Source organism: Mobula hypostoma, chromosome 9, assembly GCF_963921235.1.
Source record: "Mobula hypostoma chromosome 9, sMobHyp1.1, whole genome shotgun sequence".
NCBI lineage: Eukaryota > Metazoa > Chordata > Chondrichthyes > Myliobatiformes > Myliobatidae > Mobula > Mobula hypostoma.
Genome location: NC_086105.1, coordinates 3714389 through 3740379, shown reverse-complemented (window position 1 = coordinate 3740379; position 25991 = coordinate 3714389). Strand labels below are relative to the sequence as shown.

The 25991-nt window shown below is 46.3% G+C and overlaps 1 protein-coding gene across 1 annotated transcript in view; it reads left to right on the top strand.

The window, feature by feature from the left end:
• slc17a8 (solute carrier family 17 member 8) overlaps positions 1–25991 on the top strand; it is an 89427-nt gene that overhangs the window by 18894 nt on the left and 44542 nt on the right. The window contains exons 3-4 of the mRNA XM_063057602.1: positions 4422–4540; positions 23434–23548. Coding sequence (XP_062913672.1) covers positions 4422–4540; positions 23434–23548 — 234 coding nt within the window. The remainder of the gene's footprint in view (positions 1–4421; positions 4541–23433; positions 23549–25991) is intronic.

Below are 25991 nucleotides of genomic sequence, written 5' to 3'. Positions count from 1 at the left end.
AACATTTCCTGCTCAGAGCAATATTTGCTCCACAGCTGTAAAAAAATGTAGTGGGAACATTGCCTGCAGTTTGTTGTGGTCAAGGGCAGAGCAGTTGTCGTCAGGGTCCATAAGGCCAGAAGCATAGGAGCAAAATTAGGCCAATCGGACTATTGGCTCTGCTGTGCTCCACATTTGATTAGGGCTGATTTATTATCCCTCTCAACCCCATTCTCCTGCCTTCTCCCCGTAACCTTTGACAACCTTACTAATCAAGAACCCATCAATGCCCACTTTAAATAAACCCAATGACCTGGCCTCCACAGCCGTCTGTGGCAATGAATTCCACAGATTCACCCCCCCCCCTTCGGACAATGAAACTCCTCCTCATCAGTCGTATCGAATTTCTGTGGCTTCCTGAAGAGGTGCAGGTGCTGATGAGGTTTCTTGGCTGTGGCGTTCACGTGGTTGGAGCAGGACAGGCTGTCGGGTGATATCCACCATGAGAAACTTGAAACTCTCAGCCCTCCTGACCTCAGCGCCATTAATATAGAGACGAGCACGTGAAATGCCCCCCTTCCTAAAGTTAATGACCAGCTCTTCAAACATTGAGGGAAAGGTTGTTACTAGGCTCTCTATTTCCTTCCTGTACTCTGACTCACCGATTGTCTCCCTCCACATCAAAGGACCCATGTTCTCCTGACTTTGACTCCCACTGGCCACTGGACCTTGTCTTTCGCACATTGGTCGTACTCCCAAGTTGGTGCAGTCTTACATTGGCTTTGTCATAGTCATAGTCATACTTTATTGATCCCGGGGGAAATTGGTTAAATATTCTGTGGATTTATTGAGTATACTTGCAAGAAAACGAATCTCAGGGTTCTATATGGTGACATATATGTACCATGATAATAAATTTACTTTGAACTTTGAAGAACAAACAGTCAGATAGCTTGCTTGTAATCCAGGAACTTCCGTCTCTAATGGCACTGTGGGACCACTGTCCCTACTTGGGAATTTTTCAGCTGCTGAAGCCATAGAGAGTGCGGCCCTGGCGTTTCAGAGCATACACCACATCCATGGCAGTGACCGTCTTGCGCTTGGCGTGTTCACTGTAGGTGACTGCATCCCGGATCACATTCTCCAGGAAAACCTTCAGCACCCCGCGGGTCTCCTCGTAGATCAGACCCGAGATCCGCTTGACGCCGCCACGGCGAGCCAGACGGCGGATGGCCGGTTTGGTGATGCCCTGGATGTTATCACGGAGCACTTTACAGTACCGCTTGGCTCCGCCTTTGCCCAGCCCTTTGCCTCCTTTCCCTCTGCCAGACATGATGCTGCTTCACTCAGGTCGCGGTTCCCTACTTGGACAGCAGCAGTTTCATTCCCTACCCTGGTAGCTGTCTCTCTTCCCCATCACCTGCCCATGGTGTCACTCCTCCTTCTCTTCCTTCCATGATTCACTCTACTCTCCTATCAGATGCCTTCTTCTTCAGCCCTTTCCCACCTATCACCTCCCAGCTTCTTACTTCGTCCCTCCTCCCCCGCCACCTGGCTTCACCTTTCACCTTCTAGCTGGTACTACTCCCCCTCCCCCCACCTTTTTACTCTGGCTTCTTCCCCCTTCCTTTCCAGTCCTGGTGAAGGGTCTCAGCCCCTCCGTCGATGCCGCCGGGCCTGTTGAGTTCCTGTTTTGTGTGGGTGTTGCAGTGGTACAAGGTGCTAGCCCTCGCCATGTTCCCCAGGGCAAGTAGGGATGTACAAGGAGAGCTGGCCTGCCTCCTCAGAGTGAATTGAAAAAAAATACATTAAACTGTTTTGACAGCTTGTTGCTGAAATGCATCTGAGAGCGCACCTAATTTAGCTTGTTTGGGAAGTGATTCATGTAATCTAATTTGTAGAATGTAATAGAGGTTTCAGAATGGACGCTTTGTGATCCATCAGGCGCGGCACCTGGTGGTAATATCTCATGATGAGCTAATGGCATCAGAGAGAAAGCCCCTGGTGTCTGAGTCATGTGCATGGGAGACACACCGGTGAGGGGGTTGCAGAAATCTGGAGCAGTTGTGCTAATAGATGTCACTGAAGTTTTAATTCAGCCTCAGTGAGATCAACTGAGATGGAAATCAGGACCAGGCTTGTTATCATGGACGTGTTATGAAGTTTGTTTTGCAGATGCGCACAGTACAATATATAAAAATTACTATAAATTACAAAACGTTTTTTATAAAGTAGTTAAAAAGAGAGCAAGGCAGTAAGTAACACACACAAAGTGCAAAATGAACTCGGCAGGTCAGTCAGCATCTATAATCAACGATTTGGGACGAGACCCTTCTCTTCCCTCTTCCATCCCGTTATTGGTGTTGGCCCAAAACGCCAACAGTTTATTCCTCTCCATAGACGTTGCCTGACCTGCTGAATTCCTGCAGGACTTCATGCGAGTTGCTCAGCGCTTCCAGCATCTTCAGAACCTCTTGTGTAAAAAATGAGACGGTGGTTTTGGGTTCATGGAACATTCAGCAGGCTGGCACAGTTCATTTCCACTGCTGTGTGTAAGGAGTTTGTAACCTCTCCCCATGGCCATGGAGGTTTCCTCAGGGTGCTCCAGTTTCCTCCCACAGTCCAAAGACAAACGAGTTAGTAGGTTAATGGGTTACATGGGTGAAATTGGGCAGTGCGGGCTCTGTGAGTGGGAAGGGTCTGTTACTATTCTGTACCTCTAAATAAATAAACGTGATGGTGGAGGGGAAGAAGCTGTCCCTAAAACATTGAGTGTTCAAGTTCAGGTTTATTGTCATTCAACTGTACACAAGAATACAGACAAACAAAACAATGTGCCCCCAGACCGAGATGCACAGCATAGTATGTATAACTCACACACAATTGTCATTCAACTGTACATGAGGACACAGGCAAAGATAAAAAGGTGCCCCCAGAGGAAGGTGCACAGCACACACACAACACATGAAGTAATATTATCACAATTAACAAATAATAAGATGTATATATAACACAAGTTAAGAAATAAACTGAATAACACTACTGGCTTTTCATAAGTGATGAGAGTTGGGTGTTGGCAGGGAGTTCAGTGGTCTTCTGGCCTGGGGGAAGAAGCTGTTTCCCAACCTAACAGTTCTTGTCCTAATGCTGTGGTATTTCCTGCCTGCTGGTGGGAGTGGAAGGGTCAGAGAAACTGTGGGGTGGATGGGAGGGATCCTTCACAATGCTAAGGGCCCTGCATATGTGGTGCTCCTGATAAGTACCTACGATGGGTGAAAGAGAGACCTCTCAGTAGTGAGTGTCTTCATGTTACTGTTTCTCTTCCCTGAGGAGAAGAGGGCATGTCCTGAGGGGAGGGGGCAAGGGTCCTTTATACTGGACTCATGATGTTCCAAATTATAATTAGAAATAGAAAATAAATAAGTATAGCAAAGAGAGATCAGACTAGTGAGGTGGTATTCATGGGTTCATTGTCCATTCAGAAATCTGATGGCAGAGGGGAAAAACTGTTCCTGAAATGCTGAGTGTGTGTCTTCAGGCTCCCGTGCCTCCTCCCTGATGGTAGCCATGAGAAGAGGGGTGGTGAGAGTCCTTCATACCGGATGCTGACGCCTTGACGCACCAGCTTTTAGAGAATGTTAGAGAATGCCCATTGGGAGCTGTGTGGAAACAGAGGCCGGCGTGGGTTTTGACGAGGCTGCATGGACCAATAGTCAATGATCAAATGATGTGGAATAATATGGTGAGAAGATTTAACCAGGACATTGTCAGCATTCATTTCCAGAGGACTAGAATACAAAACCAAGAATGGAATGTTGAGGCTTTATAGGGCATTGGTTAGACCACACTTGGAATATTGTGAGCAGTTTTGGCCCCTTAACCTAAGAAAGATTGTGCCAGCATTGGAGAGGGTTCACAGGAGGTTCATGAGAATAATCCTGGGAATGTAAGGTTTAATGTATGAGGAACATTTGAGGTCTCTGGGCCTGTATTTAGAGGAATGGGGGAGGGAAGTGGATCTCTTTGAAACCTCTTGAATATTGAAATTCTAGACTGAGTGGATGTGGAGACTATGTTTCCCATAGTGAGTGAGTCTAAGGCCAGAGGGTACAGCCTCAGATAGACGGACATCCATTTAGTACAGAGATGAGGAGGGATTTCTTTAGTCAGAGGATAGCGAATCTGTGGAATTCATTGCCACAGGTGGCTGTGGAGGCAAGTCATTGGGTATATTTAAAGTGGGGGTTGATAGGGTCTTGATTAGTCAGGGCGGCAAAGGTTACGGGGTGAAGGCAGGAGAATGGGGTTGAGAGAGATCATAAATCAGCCACGATGGAATGACAGAGCAGATTCAATGGGCTGAATGCCCTAAGTCTGCTCCTGTGTCTAACGGTCTAATTGCTGGGACACCCATCTCTTTCTTTGCCTATTTCTCTTTCCAGAAACCTCAGTTCAACTGGAACCCAGAGATTGTGGGTCTAATTCACGGCTCCTTCTTCTGGGGTTACATCGTAACTCAGATCCCCGGTGGATTCATCGCCAACAGCTTCGCCGCAAACAGGTAAGAGCGCTGTGATAGAGCTGACCTGCTTCAAGCAGCCGCAGTGGGCTCTTTCAGCAATGTGGAGAGAATACTGGAGCACGTGAAATCCAACCCCATTGCTACGGCTTCTAAATAAAGGTAGTGACATAACTTAAAGAGATCAGCTGGGGTGGGACATCTGGGTCTTCGTGCCTGCTCTCCCAGTCGGTAAGTATGGTTCCAGTTCCAGGTGAGACACAGTGGCGTAGTGGTTAGCACAACGCTTGACAGCATTAGCGCTCAGCGATCAGAGTTCAATTCCCACTGCTGTCTGTAAGGAGATTGTACAATCTTCCTGTGACTGCGTGAAATTCCTCCCACATTCCAAACGTACCGTAAGGGTTAGGGTTAGGAGGTTGCGGGTTTGCTGTGTCGGTGCCAGAAGCATGGTGGTACTTGTGGGCTGCCCCCAGCACGTTCTCTGACCGCGTTGGTCGTTAACGCAAATGATGCATTTCACTGTAAACTTCAGAATCAGAATCAGGTTTAATATCACCGGCATATGTCGTGAAATTTGTTGTTTTGTGGCGGCAGTACATTGCAATACATAATAATAAAGCTGTAAATTATAGTAAGAAATATATAAAAAATTAAATTAAATAGTAGTGCAAAAAGAAAAAAAGCTAGTGAGGTGGTGTACTTCGGTTCATTGTCTATTCAAAAATATGATGGCAAAGAGGAAGAAGCTGTTCCTGAATCGCTGAGTGTGAGCCTTCAGGCTCCAGTACCTCCTCCCTGATGGTAACGATGAGGAGAGAGCCTGTCCTGGGTGTTGGGGGTCCTTAATGATTGATGCTGCCTTTTTGAAGCATCGTCTTTTGAAGATGTCCTCGATGGAGGGAAGGCTGGTGCCTGAATATATGTGACTAATAAAGCTAATCTTTATCTTTTCTATCTATTGATAATAATGCCAATCTTTACGTCCTTTGCAAATTTTGCTAAACCTACCTCTTACATTCACTTAATATATATTATATTATGTATGTATATAATATATATATGTACACACACACATATATATGTATAAAATATAAATTATTAATGTACATAACAATCAGTAAAGGACACAATTCACTGAATATTTCATGTGACATATGAAGCTAACCCTTATCTCTCATTTATTTATTGAGATAAAGCATGGGACAGCCCTTCTTGCCCTTTGAGCTATGCTTCCCGGCAACGTCCGATTTAATCCTAGCCTAACTGCAGGAGAATTGGCAAACTCCGATTAACCTACCACTCGGTATGTCTCTGAACCGTGGGAGGAAACAGAAGCGGCCATGGAGTGAACGTACAAACTCCCCCCAGGCCGCGGTGGGAATTGAACCAGGACCCTGTGCTGTAAAGTGCTGTGCTAACAACCACGCTACAATGCTGCCCCATTTTGCACTAAACCCAAATCCCATGATGTACTTGGTTTATTATTTCACATGTACCAAATACAGTGAACAACGTTGTATCCTGTCTCACAAACAGAAGTTCAACAGGGCGGTGTGATAGAAAGAAGACAGAATATAATTTTCTAGTTATAGAGGAAGCAGTGCGGACGGACAAATCAGGTCTCTAGCTTGGTAGAGAACAATAGACATGTTTCTCTCTCCAGGTAGAGAATCAGAATCCAAAGGCTCTCCAGACTCTGGGTGAAGAGATTTGTTGTCAGTATGGTGACCATACATCTACTGGCTTTACTGATGTTCTTCAGTGAAGGAAATCTGCAATCTTTGTCTCGCTTGACCTATAAGGAACCTCAGAGAGCTGTGGGCACAGCTCAGCACATCATGAAAACCACCCTCCCCCCCACGGACTCTGTCACCCTCCTCACTGCCTCAGTAAACCAGCCAGCATAATCAAAGACCTCACACAACACGGACAGTCTCTCTTCTCCCCTCTTCCATCAGGCAGAAGATCCCAAAGCTTGAAAGCTCATACCGCTGGGGTTAAGGACAGAAGCTACCCCACCATAATCAGACTGTTGAGCCATCCCCTAGAACATCAAGATGCACTCTTGACTTCCCAGTCTACTTCGTTATAGCCTTGCACTTTATCGTCTGCCTGCACTGAGCTTTCTCCGTAAATGTTACACTTTATTCTGCCCTCTGTTATTGTTTCCCCCCTGTTCTACTTCAATGCTCTGTGTAATGATCTGATCTGTGGTACAGGGACATTTTCTGGTATCACAGCATACATTTCACACCATGGCCCACTCTCAAACTCTTTGTGAATTTACCTCCCGATTGGCCCCCAGTGCTTTTAACCTTTCAGTGTCTATTTGTCAGATGTTTCCGATAGTGGAGGAATCTGGGACCAGAGGATGTCAGGACGGATAGGTGTCCCTTTAGAACAGAGAAGAGGAATTTCTTTAGCCAGAGGGTGGTGAATCTGTGGAATTCATTGCCACAGACGGCTGTGGAGGCCAAGTCATTGGGTGTATTTAAGCGGAGGTTGATAAGTTCTTGATTAGTCAGGGCATCAAAAGTTACAGGGAGAAGGCAGGAGAATGGGATGAGAGGGGTTGTAAACAAACACCTTTTAACTCTACTCCTCAGCTTTTTTACTCCAGCCCTGCTGAAGGGTCTTGGTCTGAAACGTCGACTGTACTCTTTTCCATAGATGCTGCCTGGCCTGCTGAGTTCTTCCAGCATTTTGTGCGTGTGAAGAGGGATTATAAATCAGCCATAATTGCATGGCGGGGCAGAATCGATGGGTTGAATGGCCTAATTCTGCTCCTATGTCTTGTGGTATTATGTATGGATAGTATGTGTAAGAAAGTTTTTCCTTTTACCCCAGATTCAGATTTATTGAACACATGTACATTGAAACACACAATGTAATATGTTGATTGCATTAACAATAACACAACCTCAGGATGTTCTGGAACGATATATCAGTACATATGAAAACAATAATCCAATTTTCCAGTGGAAGCCCAGGCCACGCCAACGTGACTGACTCTGACGTTCACTCTGAAATGGCTCAGTTTCACCAAACCAGTCCATCCCCCTAACCCGGTGCTGTAGGAATATTTGCCATGCCACGGTGACGGTTCTAGGAGGCAGTACCACCCTCTTCTTAGGAACACTTAAAGGTTCACAATAAATACCAAAGGCCAGATAATTCCAGAGATTGTCAACCTTCTGCAGAAGAAATTCCTTCCATCGCTTTTGCAAACGAGCACAGTGTTATTCTGAAACAACGGCCCCAGTTGTAAATGCATCCACTAAATGAGGCATATGACCACAGGACACAGGAGCACTGTTAAGTTGTTCGGCCCATCGAGTCTGCTCTGCTGTTCCATCATGGCTGATTTATTATCCCTCTCAACCCCATTCTCCTGCCTTCTCCCCATAACCTTTGATGCCTTGACTATTCAAGAACCTATTAACCTCCGCTTTAAATGTACACAATGACTTGGCCTCCACAGCCTTCTATGGTGATGAGTTCCACAGATTCCCCACCCTTTAGCTCATTCCTCCTCATTTCTGTTCGAAAGGGATATCCCTCTATTCTGAGGCTGCGCCGTCTGGTCCTAGACTTCCCCACAACAGGAAACGTCCTCTCCACGTCCACTCTAACTCAGCCTTTCAATATTCAGTCCAATTTCCACCGCATGTTCTGCATTTGTCTGCATGTTCTCCCCATGGCTGACCGGGTTTCCTCCAGGTGCTCCGATTTCCTCCCACTTTCTGAAGATGAATGGCTTAGGGTTAGTAACCTGTGGGCTTGCTATATTGGTGATGGAAGTGGGACAACACTTGCAGGCTGCACTCAGAACATCCTCACTGATTCAATGTGATGCGTTTCAATGTACGTGTGACAAATAAAGCTGGTCGTTACAAATGTTTGGAAAGAAATAGAAATAGATGGATCGAGAGAGAGGGAGAAAGATGGAGATTACAAAAGGCAGAGAAAAATAGATACAAGATTCAGAAGAGGGAGGGAGAGACGGGATCGGGGTAGAGTGAAGAGGGGAGAACTTTGCTTTAAGATTAATGGCTCCGTTCAGACATACGGAGTTTATCAAAGTCAAAGAATTGATTGCCACTGAGGAATTTCTCACCAGAAGAGACAGCATTTAATTAAGTACTATGTTGGGCAGTCTAACCCCAAAATCAGCTGGATGAACAACCTGTCCTTTGGCACTGTCAGTTAAGGGATGACTTTTGGTCCCAGGTCTATTAATGTCTGCAGGGAGAGAAGATCGGCCTTCGCTTTAAGCCTATAATCAATGCCAGTGAGAATGCGCCGCCCCCTCGATATCACACTGAACCATCAGCCGAGATTATTAGCTGACGTTTCTGTAATGGAGCTGTTGGAATGGAAATGTCACCTCTCTTGACACATCTCAGTTTGAGGAAAATGCGATAAACACGGGCTTGCAAATTTAAATGAGGATGTGATTGTTCCCACTCCTTGGGTACGGAACAGATCTTGAAACTCCCATTGTCTGAGAGAGACGTCACTTTTCTCCAACCTTGTAAAGAGCAGCGAAACCTTTCTTTTCTACCACGACAACCTGATGTGTGTCTGCACTGGGCTGGCAGCTATTAGCCCTGGGTTTGGTGATTTCTTTTATATTACTTTGTGACTGTCCCTAATTGATTTTGTACTGTGGGCAGGTGAGGATCGATTTAGTATAGATAGATATTACAGTATACACTTAGTGGCAACCTTATTAGGCATCTCTTCTATCTAATAAAGTGGCCACTGTTTGTATTTCTGTATGTTCATGGTCTTCTGCCGCTGTAGTCCACCCACTTCACGGTTCAACGTCTTGTACATTCAGAGATGCTCTTCTGCACACCACTGTTGTAACTCATGGTTATTTGAGTTACTGTCACCTTCCTGTCAGCTTGAACCAGTCTATTCACTCCCGTCTGACCTCTCTCATCAACAAGGTGTGTTTGCCCACAAAACTAGATATTTTTTGTATCTCTCACCATTCACTGTAAACTCCAGAGACCGTTATGTGTGAAAGTCACTTAGATCACATTTCTACCCCATTCTGATGTTTGGTCTGAACAACACTGAACCTCTTGACCATGTCTGCATGCTTTCTGCATTGAGTTGCTGTCACACGATTGGCTGACAAGATATTTGTATTAACGGTCAGGTGTACAGGTGAACCTAATAAAGTGGCCACTGAAGGTAGACAGGTAATGGAATCAGATACCAGCACAGTGTGTAAGGGGCATTTAGACAGACACTGGAATGGCAGAGAAGAGTACCGTGCTAGTGCCGGACAAATGGGATCAGTGTACATGGGCAATAGAGTCACCAGAAACATGATGGGCTGAGTGGCCTGCTTCTGTGCTGATGTCTCTCAAGTTCAAATTTAATTGTCACTCAACCACACTCATGAATACTCACACATGAAACAGTGTCCTCTTGGGCTAGGGTGCAAAACACAGTACTGACAGTCACACACAGCACGAGGCACATATCACACATATAGTTACAATAATAGTAAAACATACAGTTGCAAAAAAAAAGAGAAATAAAAATTAATATAACCAAAGTCCCTGAGTGTCATGGGCTGTAGACTGATGGTGTATTGGATGTTGTCCTGGAGCCAGGTTTCTGTAAGAACAAGCCCATAGCAGTTTCTCATCACGCACTAGTGCAACCACAGACAAACACAACCCAGCCAGTCTTTACCGAGCGAATACTGGAGGGCAGCATTGATGGGAGGGACCAGCGTCCATCCCATCCTCCAGTGTCTCCTCTCCTGAGTGGCTGCACCAGGCAACCCTGCAGTGTCTCCTCTCCTGAGTGGCTGCCCCATCCCACCCTGCAGTGTCTACTCTCCTGAGTGGCTGCCCCATCCCACCCTGCAGTGTCTCCTCTCCTGAGTGGCTGCCCCATCCCACCCTGCAGTGTCTCCTCTCCTGGGTGGCTGCACCAGGCAACCCTGTGGCACGAGGGCCTGGTCCGCATGGCAACCAAGCCCGCGCAGCTCACCGCCGCTGGTCTCGCCGATGAACCAGTGATCACTGGGTCAAAGTCTCAGCCAGATCTGGAAGAGATGGCAGGATTTTTCTCTCCAAGGGAAGTTAATGAGCCAGACATGACTTTTCAAAGTGCACCCCAGAAGCAGAATTAGAATCAGGTTTATTATCACCGACATATGTCATGAAATGTGTTGCTTTGTGGCAGCAGTGCCGTATAATACAAAAACATTGCTATAAGTAACAAAAATAAACAGCGCAAAAGAGGGTTAGTGAGGCAGTGACCATGGGTTCACAGACCCTTCAGAAATCTGGTCTGGTGGTGGAGGGGAAGAAGCTGTTCCTGAATTATTGAGTGTGGGCTGTCAGGCTCCCATACCTCCTCCCTGTGGAAGTAACAAGAAGAGGGCATGTCCTGAGGAGAAGGGTCCTTAGTGATGTTTGACACCTTCTTGAACTGCATCTTGAAGATGTCCTCGCTGGCAGGGAGGGTTGTGTCTCTGATCGAGCAGGCTGAGTTTACAACCCTCTACAGGCTGACTCTACAACCCTCTACAGGCTGACTCTACAACTCTCTACAGGCTGACTCTACAGCCCTCTACAGGCTGAGTGTACAACCCTCTACTGGCTGAGTTTACAGCCCTCTACAGCTTCCTGTGATCCTGTACATTGGAGCCTCCATAACCAGATAGTGAAGCAACCAGTCAGAATACTCTGCACCGAACACCTATAGAAACCTGCAAGAGGCTACGCTGACCCTCTGAATTTTCACAAATCCCTAAGGAAGTTGTAAACGGATGCTGACGAGCTGCCTTTGTGCTTGCCTCAGGGCACTGGGGCCAGGATGGATCCGCTGAGAACGATATGCCAGAAACTTGGAGGAACGAGCCACCTTTGTGATTGCCTGATTGTGTTGGGCCCAGGATGGCAATACACACAAAGCGGAACTCAGCAGGTCAGACAGCATCCATGGAAATGAAATGATGTCAAAGACTCAACGCTTTGGGCCGAAAGATTCAATTGAGACCCTTCATCAGATCCGCTAAGACACTGATGCTCAATAAACTGGAGGTAATTTCATTGTAAGCATCACAAAGATGAGTGTGTTTACTGCAGATTCATTTAGACAGGAGATAAGATGAGATAAAGCTTTATTTAGCCCAAAGGAGATTATTGTTGCAAGGTTACTCAGTCAAAAATATATACTTTAAAATATAAAATGTAACCGTTGAGGTACAGAAGAAAATGCAATCTGTGCATTAAAAAGAAATAGTGCAAAATGCAGATGTGCAATGAAATCAAATAGTTATATACTTTATGAGGAGGAGTTGCAGTCTTATAGCCGCAGGGAGAAAGGATCTTCTGTGGGGTTCAGTGGTGGAGTCAGTCTGTTACCAAAGGTGCTCCTCTGTTTGTCCAGTATGTCATGGAGGGGGTGAGAGGGATTGTCCATATTGCTCCGTAGCCTTTGCAGCATCCTCCTCTCAGACACGACCGCCAAGGGATGCAGTTCCACCCCTAGAAAAGAACCAGCCTTCCTGACGAGCTTATCGATCTCCTCAGCATCGCTGCTCTCACCCTGCTGTCCCAGCAGACTGCAGCGTAGAATAGAATGCTGGCCGCCTCTGAGACGTAGAATATCCTCAGCATAGTACTGCAGACGTTGAATGACGAGAGCCTCCTCAGGAAGCACAGTCAGCTCTGGCCCTTCTTGCACAGAGAGCCCCTGTATTTTCAGTCTAGTCCAGTTTATTGTCCAGGTGATATTTAGTTAACAGCCTTTACATTGCCCAGCCACTGCTCTGGCATTCAGGTTGTCTTTCCAGCTCGGTGACGTGTCGCCCAGACCTGCTCCAGAACCACTCCGCTGTTGAAATGTAACCCCAGGTCCTGTGCAATCGGACGCCCTGCTGTCCGGTCTGTGGGCGGCGTGATAACGTAGCGGTTAGTGTAATGCTTCACGGCGCCAGCGGCTGGGGCACAATTCCTGACACGTAGAATAGACGTAGACCGTTCTTGCTGTGACTGTGTGGGTTTCCTCTGGGTGCTCTGGTTTCCTCGCACTTCACAAGGACACACGGGTTAGTAAGTTGTAGGCATCCAGTGCTGAGCCCAACATATTGGTGCAATTACAAAGAAGGCACGACAGCAGCGATATTTCATTGGGAGTTTGAGGAGATTTAGCAGTCTGCAAAGCCTCTCACAATTTTCTACAGATGTACCATTCTAACAGGCTGCATCGCCACTTGCTACCTATCCTGCACAGGATCAGAAAAAGCTGCAGGAAGTTGCAAACGCACACTCGCCTTCCCAGCATCAAGGACATCTTCAAAAGGCAGCATCCATCACTAAGGACCCCCATCACCCAGAACGTGCCCTCTTCTTGTTGCTGCCATCAGGGAGGAGGCTCAGGAGCCTGAAGACACAGACTCAACATTTCAGGAACAGCTTCTTCCCCTCTGCTATCAGATTTCTGAATGGTCAATCACTTCAAGCCATGTACACGACCTCACTATTTTTTTTTGCTTTCTTATTCATTACTTATTTAAATAAATATGTTTCTTATTGTAATTTATAGTGTATTATGTATTGAAATGTACTGCTACTGCAAAACAACACATTTCATGACACACGATGGTGATATTAAACCTGATTCTGATTCTGACCAGAAGCGTGGCGACACTTGAAAAGACTTTTAAAGAAAGTTTATCACATATACATCAAAGCATCAAAACGTACAGTGAAATGTATCATTTTGTGTCACTGACCAAACACAGTCCGAGGATGTGCTGGGGGCTGCCCACAGGTGTCACCGTGCTTCCAGCACCAACACAACTTAGCAACCCTAATCAGTACATCTTTGAAATGTGGGAGGAAACCAGAGCACCCAGAGAAAATCCACACATTCATGGAAGGAACGTACAAACTCCTTCCAGACAATGGCAGGAATTGAACCATGATCGACGATCATTGGCACAGTAAAACAATTGTGCTCATCACTACACTACCGTGCTGCCCTAAGTTGCGGGCTGCCCCCAGTTCATCCTTGGATTGTGTTGGTCGTTGGCACAAAGCCATGCATTTTACTGTGTGCTTCGATGTTTTGACAAACATGTGACAAATAGAACTAATCTTTCTTTGAAGAAACGTAATGCCTCATTTCGTACACTCCATGAGAGGAGATGACCGTGTTTTGTCCTTTCCCTTGTCAGACAATATCCCCCTTGTAAGGTGAGCCAGGAGCTGCGAGGGCTGTTAATTATTAACCCACCTTCTTCCCTGGGCAATGGTGACGGATATTAAACTGCTGTTCAGGGAAACTTTGAATTAAAAGAGAGGGTTGTATGAAATTATGGCTGGAGGGTACTCACAGGGGGGAGGGCAGATTTTATGATCACAAATGTCTGGAATATATCTGTTAAAGAGGCAGATAAAATCAAGTGAAACATATAATTAGAGCATGATACACTTTGGCAAGAGATCGGTGTCCATCGGAAAATCAATCTCTGAATAATTAGCAGCTGTTGGAATGGAGGGAAACGTATTGTATGGAACAGCATCAAGCCCTTTGATCGCTCTTGTCTCCATCTCAGGAGACAGATTATCCATTGGCATTTACTGCACACCCGCGAGGTAATGTTGCATCTCTGTAAATCTCTGGTTAGACTGCTGAAAGTTATCCTGCCATCAGTCACACTTTCTGCCTCAATAAACAATAGACAATAGGTACAGGAGTAGGCCATTCAGCCCTTCGAGCCAGCACCGCCATTCACTGTGACCATGGCTGATTATCCACAATCAGTACCCCGTTCCTGCCTTCTTCCCATATCCCTTGACTCCATTATCTTTAAGAGCTCTATCTAACTCTTTCTTGAAAGCATCCAGAGAATTGGACTCCACAGCCTTCTGGGGCAGAACATTCCATATATCCACCACTCTCTGGGTGAAAAAGTTTTTCCTCAACTCCGTTCTAAATGGCTTACCCCTTATTCTTAAACTGTGGCCTCTGGTTCTGGACTCCCCCAACATCGGGAACATGTTTCCTGCCTCCAGCATGTCCAATCCCTTAATAATCTTATATGTTTCAATCAGATCCCCTCTCATCCTTCTAAATTCCAGTGTATGCAACCCCAGTCGCTCCAATCTTTCAACATGACAGTCCCGCCATCCCGGGAATTAACCTCGTGAACCTACGCTGCACTCTCTCAATAGCAAGAATGTCCTTCCTCAAATTTGAAGACCAAAACTGCACACAATACTCCAAATGTGGTCTCACCAGAGCCCTGTACAGCTGCAGAAGGACCTCTTTGCTCTTATACTCAATTCCCCTTGTTATGAAGGCCAGCATACCATTAGCTTTCTTCACTGCCTGCTGTACCTGCATGCTTGCTTTCAGTGACTGATGTACAAGGACACCTAGATCTCGTTGTCCTTCCTCTTTTCCTAACTTGACACCATTCAGATAGTAATCTGCCTTCCTGTTCTTGCCACCAAAGTGGATAATCTCACATTTATCCACATTAAACTGCATCTGCCATGCATCCGCCCACTCACCTAGCCTGTTCAAGTCACCCAGCATTCTCATAACATCCTCCTCACATTTCACACTGCCACCCAGCTTTGTGTCATCGGCAAATTTGCTAATGTTACTTTTAATCCCTTCATCTAAATCATTAATGTATATTGTAAATAGCTGTGGTCCCAGCACCGAGCCTTGCGGTATCCCACTAGTCACTGCCTGCCATCCTGAAAAGGACTCGTTAATCGCTACTCTTTGTTTCCTGTCTGCCAACCAATTTTCTATCCATGTCAGTACCCTACCCCCAATACCATGTGCTCTAATTTTGCCCACTAATCTCTTATGTGGGACTTTATCAAAGGCTTTCTGAAAGTCCAGGTACACTACATCCACTGGCTCTCCCTTGTCCATTTTCATAATTGTATCCTCAAAAAATTCCAGAAGATTTGTCAAGCATGAGTTCCCCTTCGTAAATCCATGCTGACTCGGACCGATCCTGTTACTGCTATCCAGATGTGTCGTAATTTCATCTTTTATAATTGACTCCAGCATCTTCCCCACCACTGATGTCAGGCTAACTGGTCTATAATTCCCTGTTTTCTCTCTCCCTCCTTTCTTAAAAATTGGGATAACATTAGCTACCCTCCAGTCCTCAGGAACTGATCCTGAATCTATAGAACATTGGAAAATGATTACCAATGCATCCACGATTTCTAGAGCCACCTCCTTAAGTACCCTGGAATGCAGACCATCAGGTCCTGGGGATTTATTAGCCTTCAGTCCCATCAGTCTATCCAACACCATTTTCTGCCGAATGTGAATTTCCTTCAGTTCCTCCATTACCCTAGGTCCTCTGGCTGCTATTACATCTGGGAGATTGTTTGTGTCTTCCCTAGTGAAGACAGATCCAAAGTACCTGTTCAACTTGTCTGCCAATTCTTTGTTCCCCATAATAAATTCACCCGTTTCTGTCTTCGAGGGCCCAATTTTGGTCTTAACTAATTTTTTCCTCTTCACATACCTAAAGAAATTTTTACTATCCTCCTTTATATTTTTGGTTAGCTTACCTTTGTACCTCATCTTTTCCCCCCACATTGCCTTTTTAGTGACCTTCTGCTGCTCTTTAAAAGTCTCCCAATCCTCTGGCTTCCCACTCATACTTGCTATGTTATACTTCCTCTCTTTTATTTTTATACTGTCCCCGACTTCCCTTGTCATCCACGGCCTCCCCTTACTCCCCTTGTGCATGGGCCATCCGTATCCCCCTGGTCAATTCATCCCTCCCACTCCTCGAGTGCCTTCACCTCCACCTCCTTGTTCACCATCTGTGGCTCTAAATACCCCTCCCAGGCGTGGCAGCAATTCACCAGCACCTCCTCCAACCTGCCCTGTTGTGTCTGATGCTCCCCCCATGGCCTCGACGTCGGTGGCCGTGCACAGCTTCACCGAACACACCCACTCCATCTGGAACTCCTGGCTGTCAGCCTCTATTTCCCCTCTCTGTTCCCCCACCGGTCTGTCTGTCCTCAGACTCCTCCACTCCCAGGGTGAGGCCAAGTGCAAACAGAGGCACTGCGCCTCACACTGTCTACATGAATACTGAATCCTCTAATGTTAAATAACCTGTTCACACTCTGTCCCTCCATCTTCCTGATCTACCAGCTCCTGCTAGACCCCCTGCTCCCACCACCCTGTCTACAACATGGTGGTTGCTTGTCATGTCCGACAACGACAGGAGACCTGTGCAGGAGAGTTTTTCAAATGGAAAAGCTATTGCACTGGGGCAGTTCCTCTCTCTCGATATCAGAAGTCTGGGTCCAGTGGTACGAGTAGTCGTCACAAACTGGTTACAGTGGATGACCATGACGTCTTCTGGGCCTTGTCAAACTCTCCATGCAGCATTGCAGAACTGTCTTCCTGGCCATTGGATCTCACCGTAGATCTCCCCCCCCCCCCCAGTCCACCAGAGGTAACTTCAGATGCTAGGACAGGCATGTCCCTATCTCACCGAGGTACGAGGCCTGCCTGCCGGAGTGGTGGCCTCTGTCACATGCAGACAGCTACTTAGAGCCACGGGTGAGAGCTGAGTGTCCGGTGAAAAATCTGCCAAGATCAGTCCTGGTCATGGAAAGACCCTGATTCCCTATGTCATACAACATAACACATAATGAAGAAATGAAATGTGTTTGTTAAGACATTGTGGGCTGAATGACTTGTTCCAGAAATGAATTGACAATCTGCTATGACCAATTGACCAATTAGTTTTTGGACTGTGGGAGGAAATGCACGCAGTCACGTGAAGGAACGTACCAGCTTACAGAGGATTTCGGAATTGATCTCCAGGCTTTGACGTTGAGCTGTAACAGCGTCACGTTAACCGCTGTGTTACAGTGGCACCCTTCTTGAACTTTTTGGGGAGCATTCCCAAGATTTTCACAGATCTCCATATGAAGATGAGGTTCCCAGTGTTGTCCCTGGATGGGATGGGTCTGATCTGGTTCTGACACCCCCCCATCACTCCTCTCCCAGCCCCACCACGGGGCAGGATTTCTCCCAATTTCAGAATCTAAATAAACATCTTAATACCTTCAACCAGGTCATTGCGTGGGAACTGCTCCCAGAGAGTGCAGAATTTTAGGGGGTGGGAAGGAGGTAAGACCACTGGGGGGGGGGAGGGGGTTGTAGATTTTTGGAAGATTTCCCTACCCAATTGTAATCCAAGGACAGTACCTTCCATTGTGTCCACTAGGTGGCACAGTGGAGTCAGTCTGGAACCTCCCTGGGCCATAAGACACATGGAGCAGAGTTAGGCCATTTGGAACAGACCCAGAGCTGTCAAACATTCTTCGTATGATAACCCTTTCATTCCTGGAATCATCCTTGTGAACCTCCTCTGAACCCTCTCCAATACCAGCACATCTTTTCTTAGATGAAGAGCCCAAAACTGTTCACAATACTCAAGGTGAGGCCTCACCAGGACCTTATAAAACCTCAGCTTTGCAGCCCTGCTCTTGCATTCAAGGCCTCTTAAAATGAATGCTAACATTGCATTTGCCTACCTCACTACCGACTCAACCTGCAAGTTAACCCTTAAGGTGTTCTGCACAAGGACTCCCAAATCCCTTTGCATCACAGATTTCTGGATTTTCTCCCCAATTAGAGAATAGTTTGCACATTTGTTTCTTCTACCAAAGTACTTGACCATGCATTTTCCAACATTGTATTTCATTTGCCACTTTCTTGCCCATTCTCCAAATCTGTCTAAGTCCTTCTGCATCCTACCTGTTTCCTCAACACTACCTGCCCCTCCACCGATCTTCATATCATCTGCAAACTTGGCAACAACGCCATCTGTTTCATCATCTAAACCATTGATATACAGTATAAAAAGAAGCTGTCCCAACACTGACCGCTGTGGAACACCACTAGTCACTGGCAGCCAACCAGAAAAGGCTCTTTTTATTCCCACCTGTTGCCTCCTACCAATCAGCCAATGCGTTAACCTGTGCCAGTAACTTTCCTGTAATACCATGGGCTCTTATCTTGGAAAGCAGCCTCATGTGTGGCACCTTGTCAAAGGCTTTCTGAAAGTCCAAATACACCACATCCACTGCATTCCCTTTATCTATCCAAAAGTCCCCTCAAAGAATTCCAACAGGTTCGTCAGCCAAGATTTTCCCTTAAGGAGACCATGCTGACTTTGTCCTATCTTGTCCTGTGCCACCAAGTACTTCATCACCTCATCCTTAACAATTGACTCCAACATCTTCTCAACCGCCGAGATCAGGCTAACTGGTCTATAATTCACTTTGTGTAATATCAGGAAGCACTTGTCAAATCCCAAGTAATTCATGCCCAAAAAATCCATTCCCAGATAATTGTGGACTTTGAAACTCAACCCATGGACTATGCGGAGCACATTTGATGGGTCATATGGCTTAATTCAGCTCCTATGTCTTACTCATATCCACCTACAAGTTTGCAGATGATACCACTATAGTGAGTCCTATCTCAGACAACGATGAGTTGGTGTCAAGGAAGGAGATAGAGAGTTTAGTAACAGGGTGTCATGACAACAACCTTTTCCTCAATGTCTGGAAGACAAAAGAGCTGGTCACTGACTTCAGGAAGGTGTGTGTATCTGTGTGAGTGTATGTATGGGTGTGTGTGTGTGTGTGTGTGTGTGTGTGTGTGGGGGGGGGGTGGAGTAAGGATGGTGCACTCGATCCTGTCTACATCAACAGTGTTGAGTTTGAGAAGGTTGAGAGCTTCAAGTTCCTTGGAGCGAACATCACCAAGAGCTGATCCAACCGCATAGACACCATGGCCAAGAAAGCTCACCAACACCTCTACCTCCTCAGGAGACTATAGAATTCCTCATGTCCCTGTCGAGCGTTACCGCTCGAAGCACCATAGAAAACATTCTGTGTGGATGCACCACGGCTTGGTACAATACCGGCTCTATATGTGAGCACGAGAAACTGCAGAATGTTGTGGACACAGCTCAGCACATCCCAGGAACCGGCCTCCCCTCCATGAACTCTGTCTACACCTCTCACTTCCTCAGTAAAGTTGGCAGCATAATCAGAGACACCACCCACCCCGGGCATTCTCTCTTCTCCCCCCCTCCCATCAGGCAGAAGATACAAAAGCCTGAAATCACGCACCACCAGGCTCAGGAACAGCCTCTATCCCACGATGAGACTGTTGAATGGTCCCCTTGTATGAGAGGATGGATACCTGACCTCACACTCTACCTCATTATGATCTTGGACCTTATTGTCCACCTGCCCAGCACTTTCTGTGTAGCTGTTACACTTCGTTCTGCATACAGTTACTGTTTTCCCTTGTATCAGTTCAGTGCACCGTGTAATGATCTGATCTGCATGAACAGTACACAAGACAAGATTTTCACTGTATCTTGTTCATGTGGCAATAATAAACCTGTTTAAAGATTAGCTTTATTTCTCACATCTATGTCGAAAGATCGAAACAGTCAGTGAAATGCATCATTTGTGTCAATAACACAGTCCGAGGTTGTGTTGGAGGCAGCCGGCAAGTGTCATCACGTTTCTGGCGCCAAAGTAATATGACCACAATTAACTCTAACTCCATAAGACATAGGAACAGAATTAGGCCATTCAGCCCATCGAGTCTGCTCAGCCATTCTATCATAGCTGATTCTGGATCCCACTCAACCCCATACACCTGCCTTCTCACCTACATCCTTCAATCCATCAGGAAACGATCAACTTCCACCTCAAATATACCCACAGACTGGGCCTCCACCGTAGTCTGTGGTAGAGCATTTCACAGATTCACTATTCTTTGGCTAAAAAAATCCCTCCTTACCTCTGTTCTAAAGGGTCGGCCCTCCAATTCTGAGGCAGTGCCCTCTAGTTCTGGATACCCTCACCAGAGCAAATACCTGTCTCCACATCCACCCTGTCTAGTCCTTTCAACATCCAGTGGGTTTCAGTGAGATCTCCCTGCATTCTTCTACATTCCAGTGAGTACAGGCACAAAGCTGCCAAATGCTCCTCATATGTTTTTGGGCTGTGTGAGGAAACCAGAGCATTTGGAGGAGCAGTCATGGGGACAGATACAAACTCCTTACAGACAGCAGTCATGGGGACAAATACAAACTCCTTACAGACAGCAGTCATGGGGACAAATACAAACTCCTTACAGACAGCAGTGGGAGCTGAACCCCTGTTAGCAATGTCGGGTACTGTAAAGTGTAACCACTCTGCTTCAGCAATATAGCAACAGCAATTCTAGTCGTCTTCCTCTTCTAAAGCCCATCACCCCTGCTGGGGCACAGGCCGCTGACAGCAGCTCGTCAGAGTACTCTGTCCTGGGCCTGTCTTTTGTGTGGCCCACTGTCCTGTCCCAGTGAGGAGGTCTCTGGAGCTCTGTTCTAGGATGGAGTTGCTAGCCCCGTGCCCAGCCCTTCGCCTGGATCGGCTGTGGTGCTGAACTGGCTCCGTGACTGTGGGCTCCCTGTCAGGACCCTACAGTTCATCTTCTGTCTGGTACCTGTTTACCTTGCAGGATTTGTTCTTTTCTTGCACACTGGTTGTTTGACGGTCTCTGCTGTGTGTGGGGGGGGGGTTTAATGGGTTCTGTGGTGTCTCTGTGCTTTGTGGCTGCCACAAGGCGATGAGTCTCAAGGTTTCATATGGTATAAATAGGTTGATAGTAAATGCATGTTGAACTTTGAACTTTTTGCAGCTGGGCTTGAGACGGTCCATGGCAGATGTCAATTCTAACAGCAATACCAGTGAACTGCTCAGTGATGGTTTGTCAGGTCCAGATGATCACAGACCTGGTGTCCAGAGCTGGTCCACCCAACTGTGTGGAGTAAACGGTTCCCCACCTTCAGTGCCTGCCGGAAGCTCTGAAGTGCTTCGGCCCCTGCTCCAAATACTCCAGCTGTGCAGTCTGTCTCTGGCTGCGATCTGACCTCTTACAAACTGGGCAAATGCAAAAGAAAAATAAATAATAATAATAATGATACATAAGGAAAGGATAATTGGCGAGAACATGAGATGAAAGTGAGTGCACTTTGAACATTGAACATGGTCAGCTGGCGGAATGGAGAAACAGGACTGGGTTATTCACAGCGGCCATCGCCTTTTCAAGACAGAACCTCCCCTTTGAGATGTCCTTGCAAACCTCGTCCATCTGTGTCTCTCCTCCTTCCCCAGCCCCTGTGCTGTGGTGCCTATGAGACCAGTACAGAACTCAGCCTGTTGGTACACAAAGGATTGTTATACAAGGACAAATTAAGCCAGTTGGATTTTGCATTCAATAGATGTTAGAGGATGGAGGGGGAGGGATCCAATTGTTAAATATTGAAGATGAAAGAGCACAAGGTTTCAAGAACATAGAACACTAAGCACAGTACAGGCTATCCAGTCCACAATGTTGTGCTGATCTTTTAACTTCCTCCAAGATCAATCTAATCCTTCCCTCCCACATAGCCCTCCACTTTTCCATCATCCATGTTCCTATTTAAGAGGATTCCTGGATGCCCCTAATGTATCTACATCTACTACCCTTGGCAGTGCATTTCCTGCACTCACCACTCTCTGTGTAAAAATCCTACCTCTGACATTCTCCTTATACTCTCCCCAAATCAATTCTGCCCTGGAATCTGGTGGTCCGCTCTGATGTCTTTTATCATCTTGTATACCTCTAGATAACTAAGTTCCCTTCTTCCAAGTGAATGTTGTGGTGTAGACAACCTTGTAACTGTCACTGTGTGGATCACCATGGGAACGCCACAATGTAGGTAACCATATGAATGTCATACTGTCAACCACAATGAGATGTCACAGTGTGGGTCCTGGTGTAGGTCACCGTGTGCATAAGACCAACAGACAAAAGAGTAGAATTAGGCCATTTGGCCCATCGAGCCTGCTCTGCCATTTCATCATGGCTGATTTATTGTCCCTCGTATGAATAATAATTTAATGTCATATTGTAGGTCACCATGGGAATGTCACAGTGTAGGTCACCACCTGAATGTCACACTGTAGGTCACCATGGGAATGTTACATTGGAGGTCAATATGAGAACATCATACAGTAGGTCACTATGGGAAGATCATGGTGTAGATCACAACAGGAATGAATTAGGAAACAATGTTTTTATGAAGGACTACAGCTTTGTAAAACTCCAGTTTGGCCACACCTGGAGTATCATGTACAATTTGGTTTGCGAGGATGATGCCTGGTTTAGAGGGCATGTGTTATAACGAGAGGTTGGAAAAACTTGGGTTGTTTCTTTGGAACGGTGGAAGCTGCGGGGAGATCTGACAGTGGTTTATAAGATTATGAGAGGTACAGACAGAGTAGACAGGAGTATCTGTCTCCCAGGGTTGAAATATCTGATACCAGAGGGCATGCATTTATGGTGGGGGGGGGGAGGGTAATGTCATGGGAGATGTGAGGGGCAAGTTTTTTTACCCAGAGAGTGGTGGGTGTGTGGAATGTGCTACCAGGGCTGGTGGTGGAGGCAAATACATTAGAGACTTTTAAGAGATAGGCACATGAATGAGAGGAAAATGGAAAGATATGGACCTATTGGGTGAGGCCTTTCATTGATTCTATTGTGTTTCTCATATTTACTGTAAATGCCAACAAGTAAATGAACCTCAGGGTTGTATATGATGAGATATATATAGTTTGATGATAAACTTACTTTGAACTTTGTGAAGGCAGAGGGGATTAATTTAGTTGACCACTTGATTACTAATTTAATTGGATCAGCAGAACACTGTGGGCCGAAGGGCCTGTTCCTGTACTATACTGTTCTATGTTATATGTAACCACTGAAATAACTGAAAAGATCTTCTCTCCCTGATACCCACTCTTCTAACACATTTTGTGCTTTTCTCCTAGGGTGTTTGGAATCGCAATATTTTTGACCTCAACACTCAACATGCTCATCCCATCAGCAGCCCGGACCCACTTTGGCTGTGTTCTCTTTGTCAGAATCCTTCAAGGACTGGTTGAGGTAGGGTGTGAGATCTGCCTTACTGGTGGGGTAAACCCTTGCGGAAGTCCGATGCACTGGCCGTGTAGCTCACTCAGACCAATCCACCATTCAACAATGAACAGAGAGCCTGCTGGCATCTGTGGAGGAGAAATCAGTTAATGTTTTGAGTCAGGGATGCAAGAGGGGCAGAGTGGAGGGGTAACGGGTTACAGTGCAAGACAGAAGACCTACGGTATGTCGAGTCTAAGTTAGAATGGTGCTGATGAGTGGTGACCCTTTGTGCGCAGCTCCCATGGGAGTAATCAAATATTCCCATTTTTGGGAATCCGCAGTCACAGCCGTGGGTACTTCAGTAAGCACCATTGTTTTAAGACTACACTTTTTTAAAACTTTTTTTTGCATAACGTATTTAATTGACTTTATATATAACAGGAATGGAAAATGGTGAAGGGTGGGGGGAGGTGGTTTGCAATTACCGGAAGTTTGATAAATCTGGTTGGAGGCTAGCCAGGTGGAATATAAGGTGTGCCATCAGGTTGACATACAAGATGTTACTAATAGGGTGTTTTTGCCTAAAGAACTGATGCTCACTAGATTTATTTTTTGTGTTTTTTTTTACACCATTGTTTCTAAACTCTTGAAACTAGTATGCATGAAAATTCCAGGAGATCAGCATCTGAGATACTGAACCACCCTGTATGGCTTCAAAAATCACTCGATGATCAAAGTCACTTAGATCACATTTCCTCCCCTTCCTGATATTTGGTCTGAACTGCTGAACCTTTTGGCCATGTCTGCACGCTGTGCTGTACAGACTGGCTGAGCAGATATTTGCATTAGTGAGCAGGTGTACAGGCGTAGCTAATAAAGTGGACACTGAGTGCAAGTCAGTGATGATAAATCTAATTCTGCCAAATGAGTGATAGAGCTGTGTTCCTGATGAAGGAAGGTGCAGTTAATCTCCTGATGTGCAGGTTTAAGGAGCACTGGTTAACTAATTAAATTAGTCATATTCCATATCAAACTCACAGTTCAATCATTGAAAATTAAAAGGCAGTTTAGATTCTCTTTAAAGTGTCTGCAGTGTTAAGCAATGATAAAACTGATCGTATTCTTGCCAAAGGCACTAAAGGCCTCTTGTCTGATTGAGTGATGTTCATTATCTTCTCTGCTGTTATCAGCAGTTACTGTAAAACTGGGGTGAGATGATTCAGGCAATTGGATGTAATAAAGTGATAATCTGTTGGATAACTGAACATCGTCGGGCTTCTTCAGGGGAGTGTGCCTACAATGTCAGGCACATCAGGAAGAGAATGAGGGATGACCTGGGTCCATTCCTGAAGTAGGGTACTGTAGGACTGCAGAGATCGCCCAACTCCCCAGGGAGTGGTCTGGTCTTAGCTGGGGCCTTGGACAGTTTGCTTTTAGAGTTTTGGGTTCCTGATCTAAGGAAAGATGTGTTGGCAATGGAGAGAGTCCAGAGGAGGTTCACGAGAATGGTTCCTGGAGTGAAAGGATTAACACATTAGGAGTGTTAGTAGCCGCTGGGCCTGTATTTGCTGGAGTTTAGAAGAATGAGTGGGGGTGGGGCAGAGGTTGGAATCTCATTCAAACCTAATGAATATTGAAAAGCCTAGACAGAGTGGATGTGGAGAGGATGTTTCCTATAGTGTGGAAATCTAGGACCCAAGGGTGCAGACTCAGAATACAAGGATGTGTCACAAGGAGGTGGCTGGGAACGGACCCAAGTTAAAGACACAGACACTGAAGTACTAGGGTCAGGACTAAGACACAGGGTGAGAGCAAGGACATGGACACAAAAACTGGGATCCCGAACAGGACTGGACAAGAGAGCTAGGAGCCCGGGCTTGGACTCCGAGCCAGAGACTGGACAAGGACCCAGCACCTGGGTCTTGCCTCTGGCTTGGACCCCAGACTAGGCAAGGACAAGGCTTGGCTGGCAGGACGAGGCTGGAGTCTTCAGGCTTGAGGCTAGAGACTAGAGGGGAGGCTTGGCAGGAGGCAGGAGGCTAGAGACTTGAATCTCCTCCTGGGCAGGGCGCAGATCTCCACCCGACGGAGGCAAGGGACAGAACCAACCGCAGGGTAATGACAAGACAGCCTGACTTACCCAACAGAGGCTAGGGACAGGAAGGGACAGAACCAACCACAGGGTAATGGCAAGACAGCCTGACTTACCTGGCGGAGGCAAGGGACAGGAAGGGAGCTAGGTACGGGGTGGCTCCAGGACAAGACTGCAGGCGAGACGAGGCAAGAGTTACCAGCAAGACAAGGCAAGGCTTCAGGCAATGCAAGGCAAAACGAGAACTTCAGGCAAGGCAAGAGTTACTGGCAAAACAAGGTAAGGCTTCAGGCAAGGGAACAGAAGGCAGAGGAAGGGATACAAGGAGTAAGGACAAGAACAATCCAGCAGCCATGCCCTCGTCTCTGGAGGTATTTA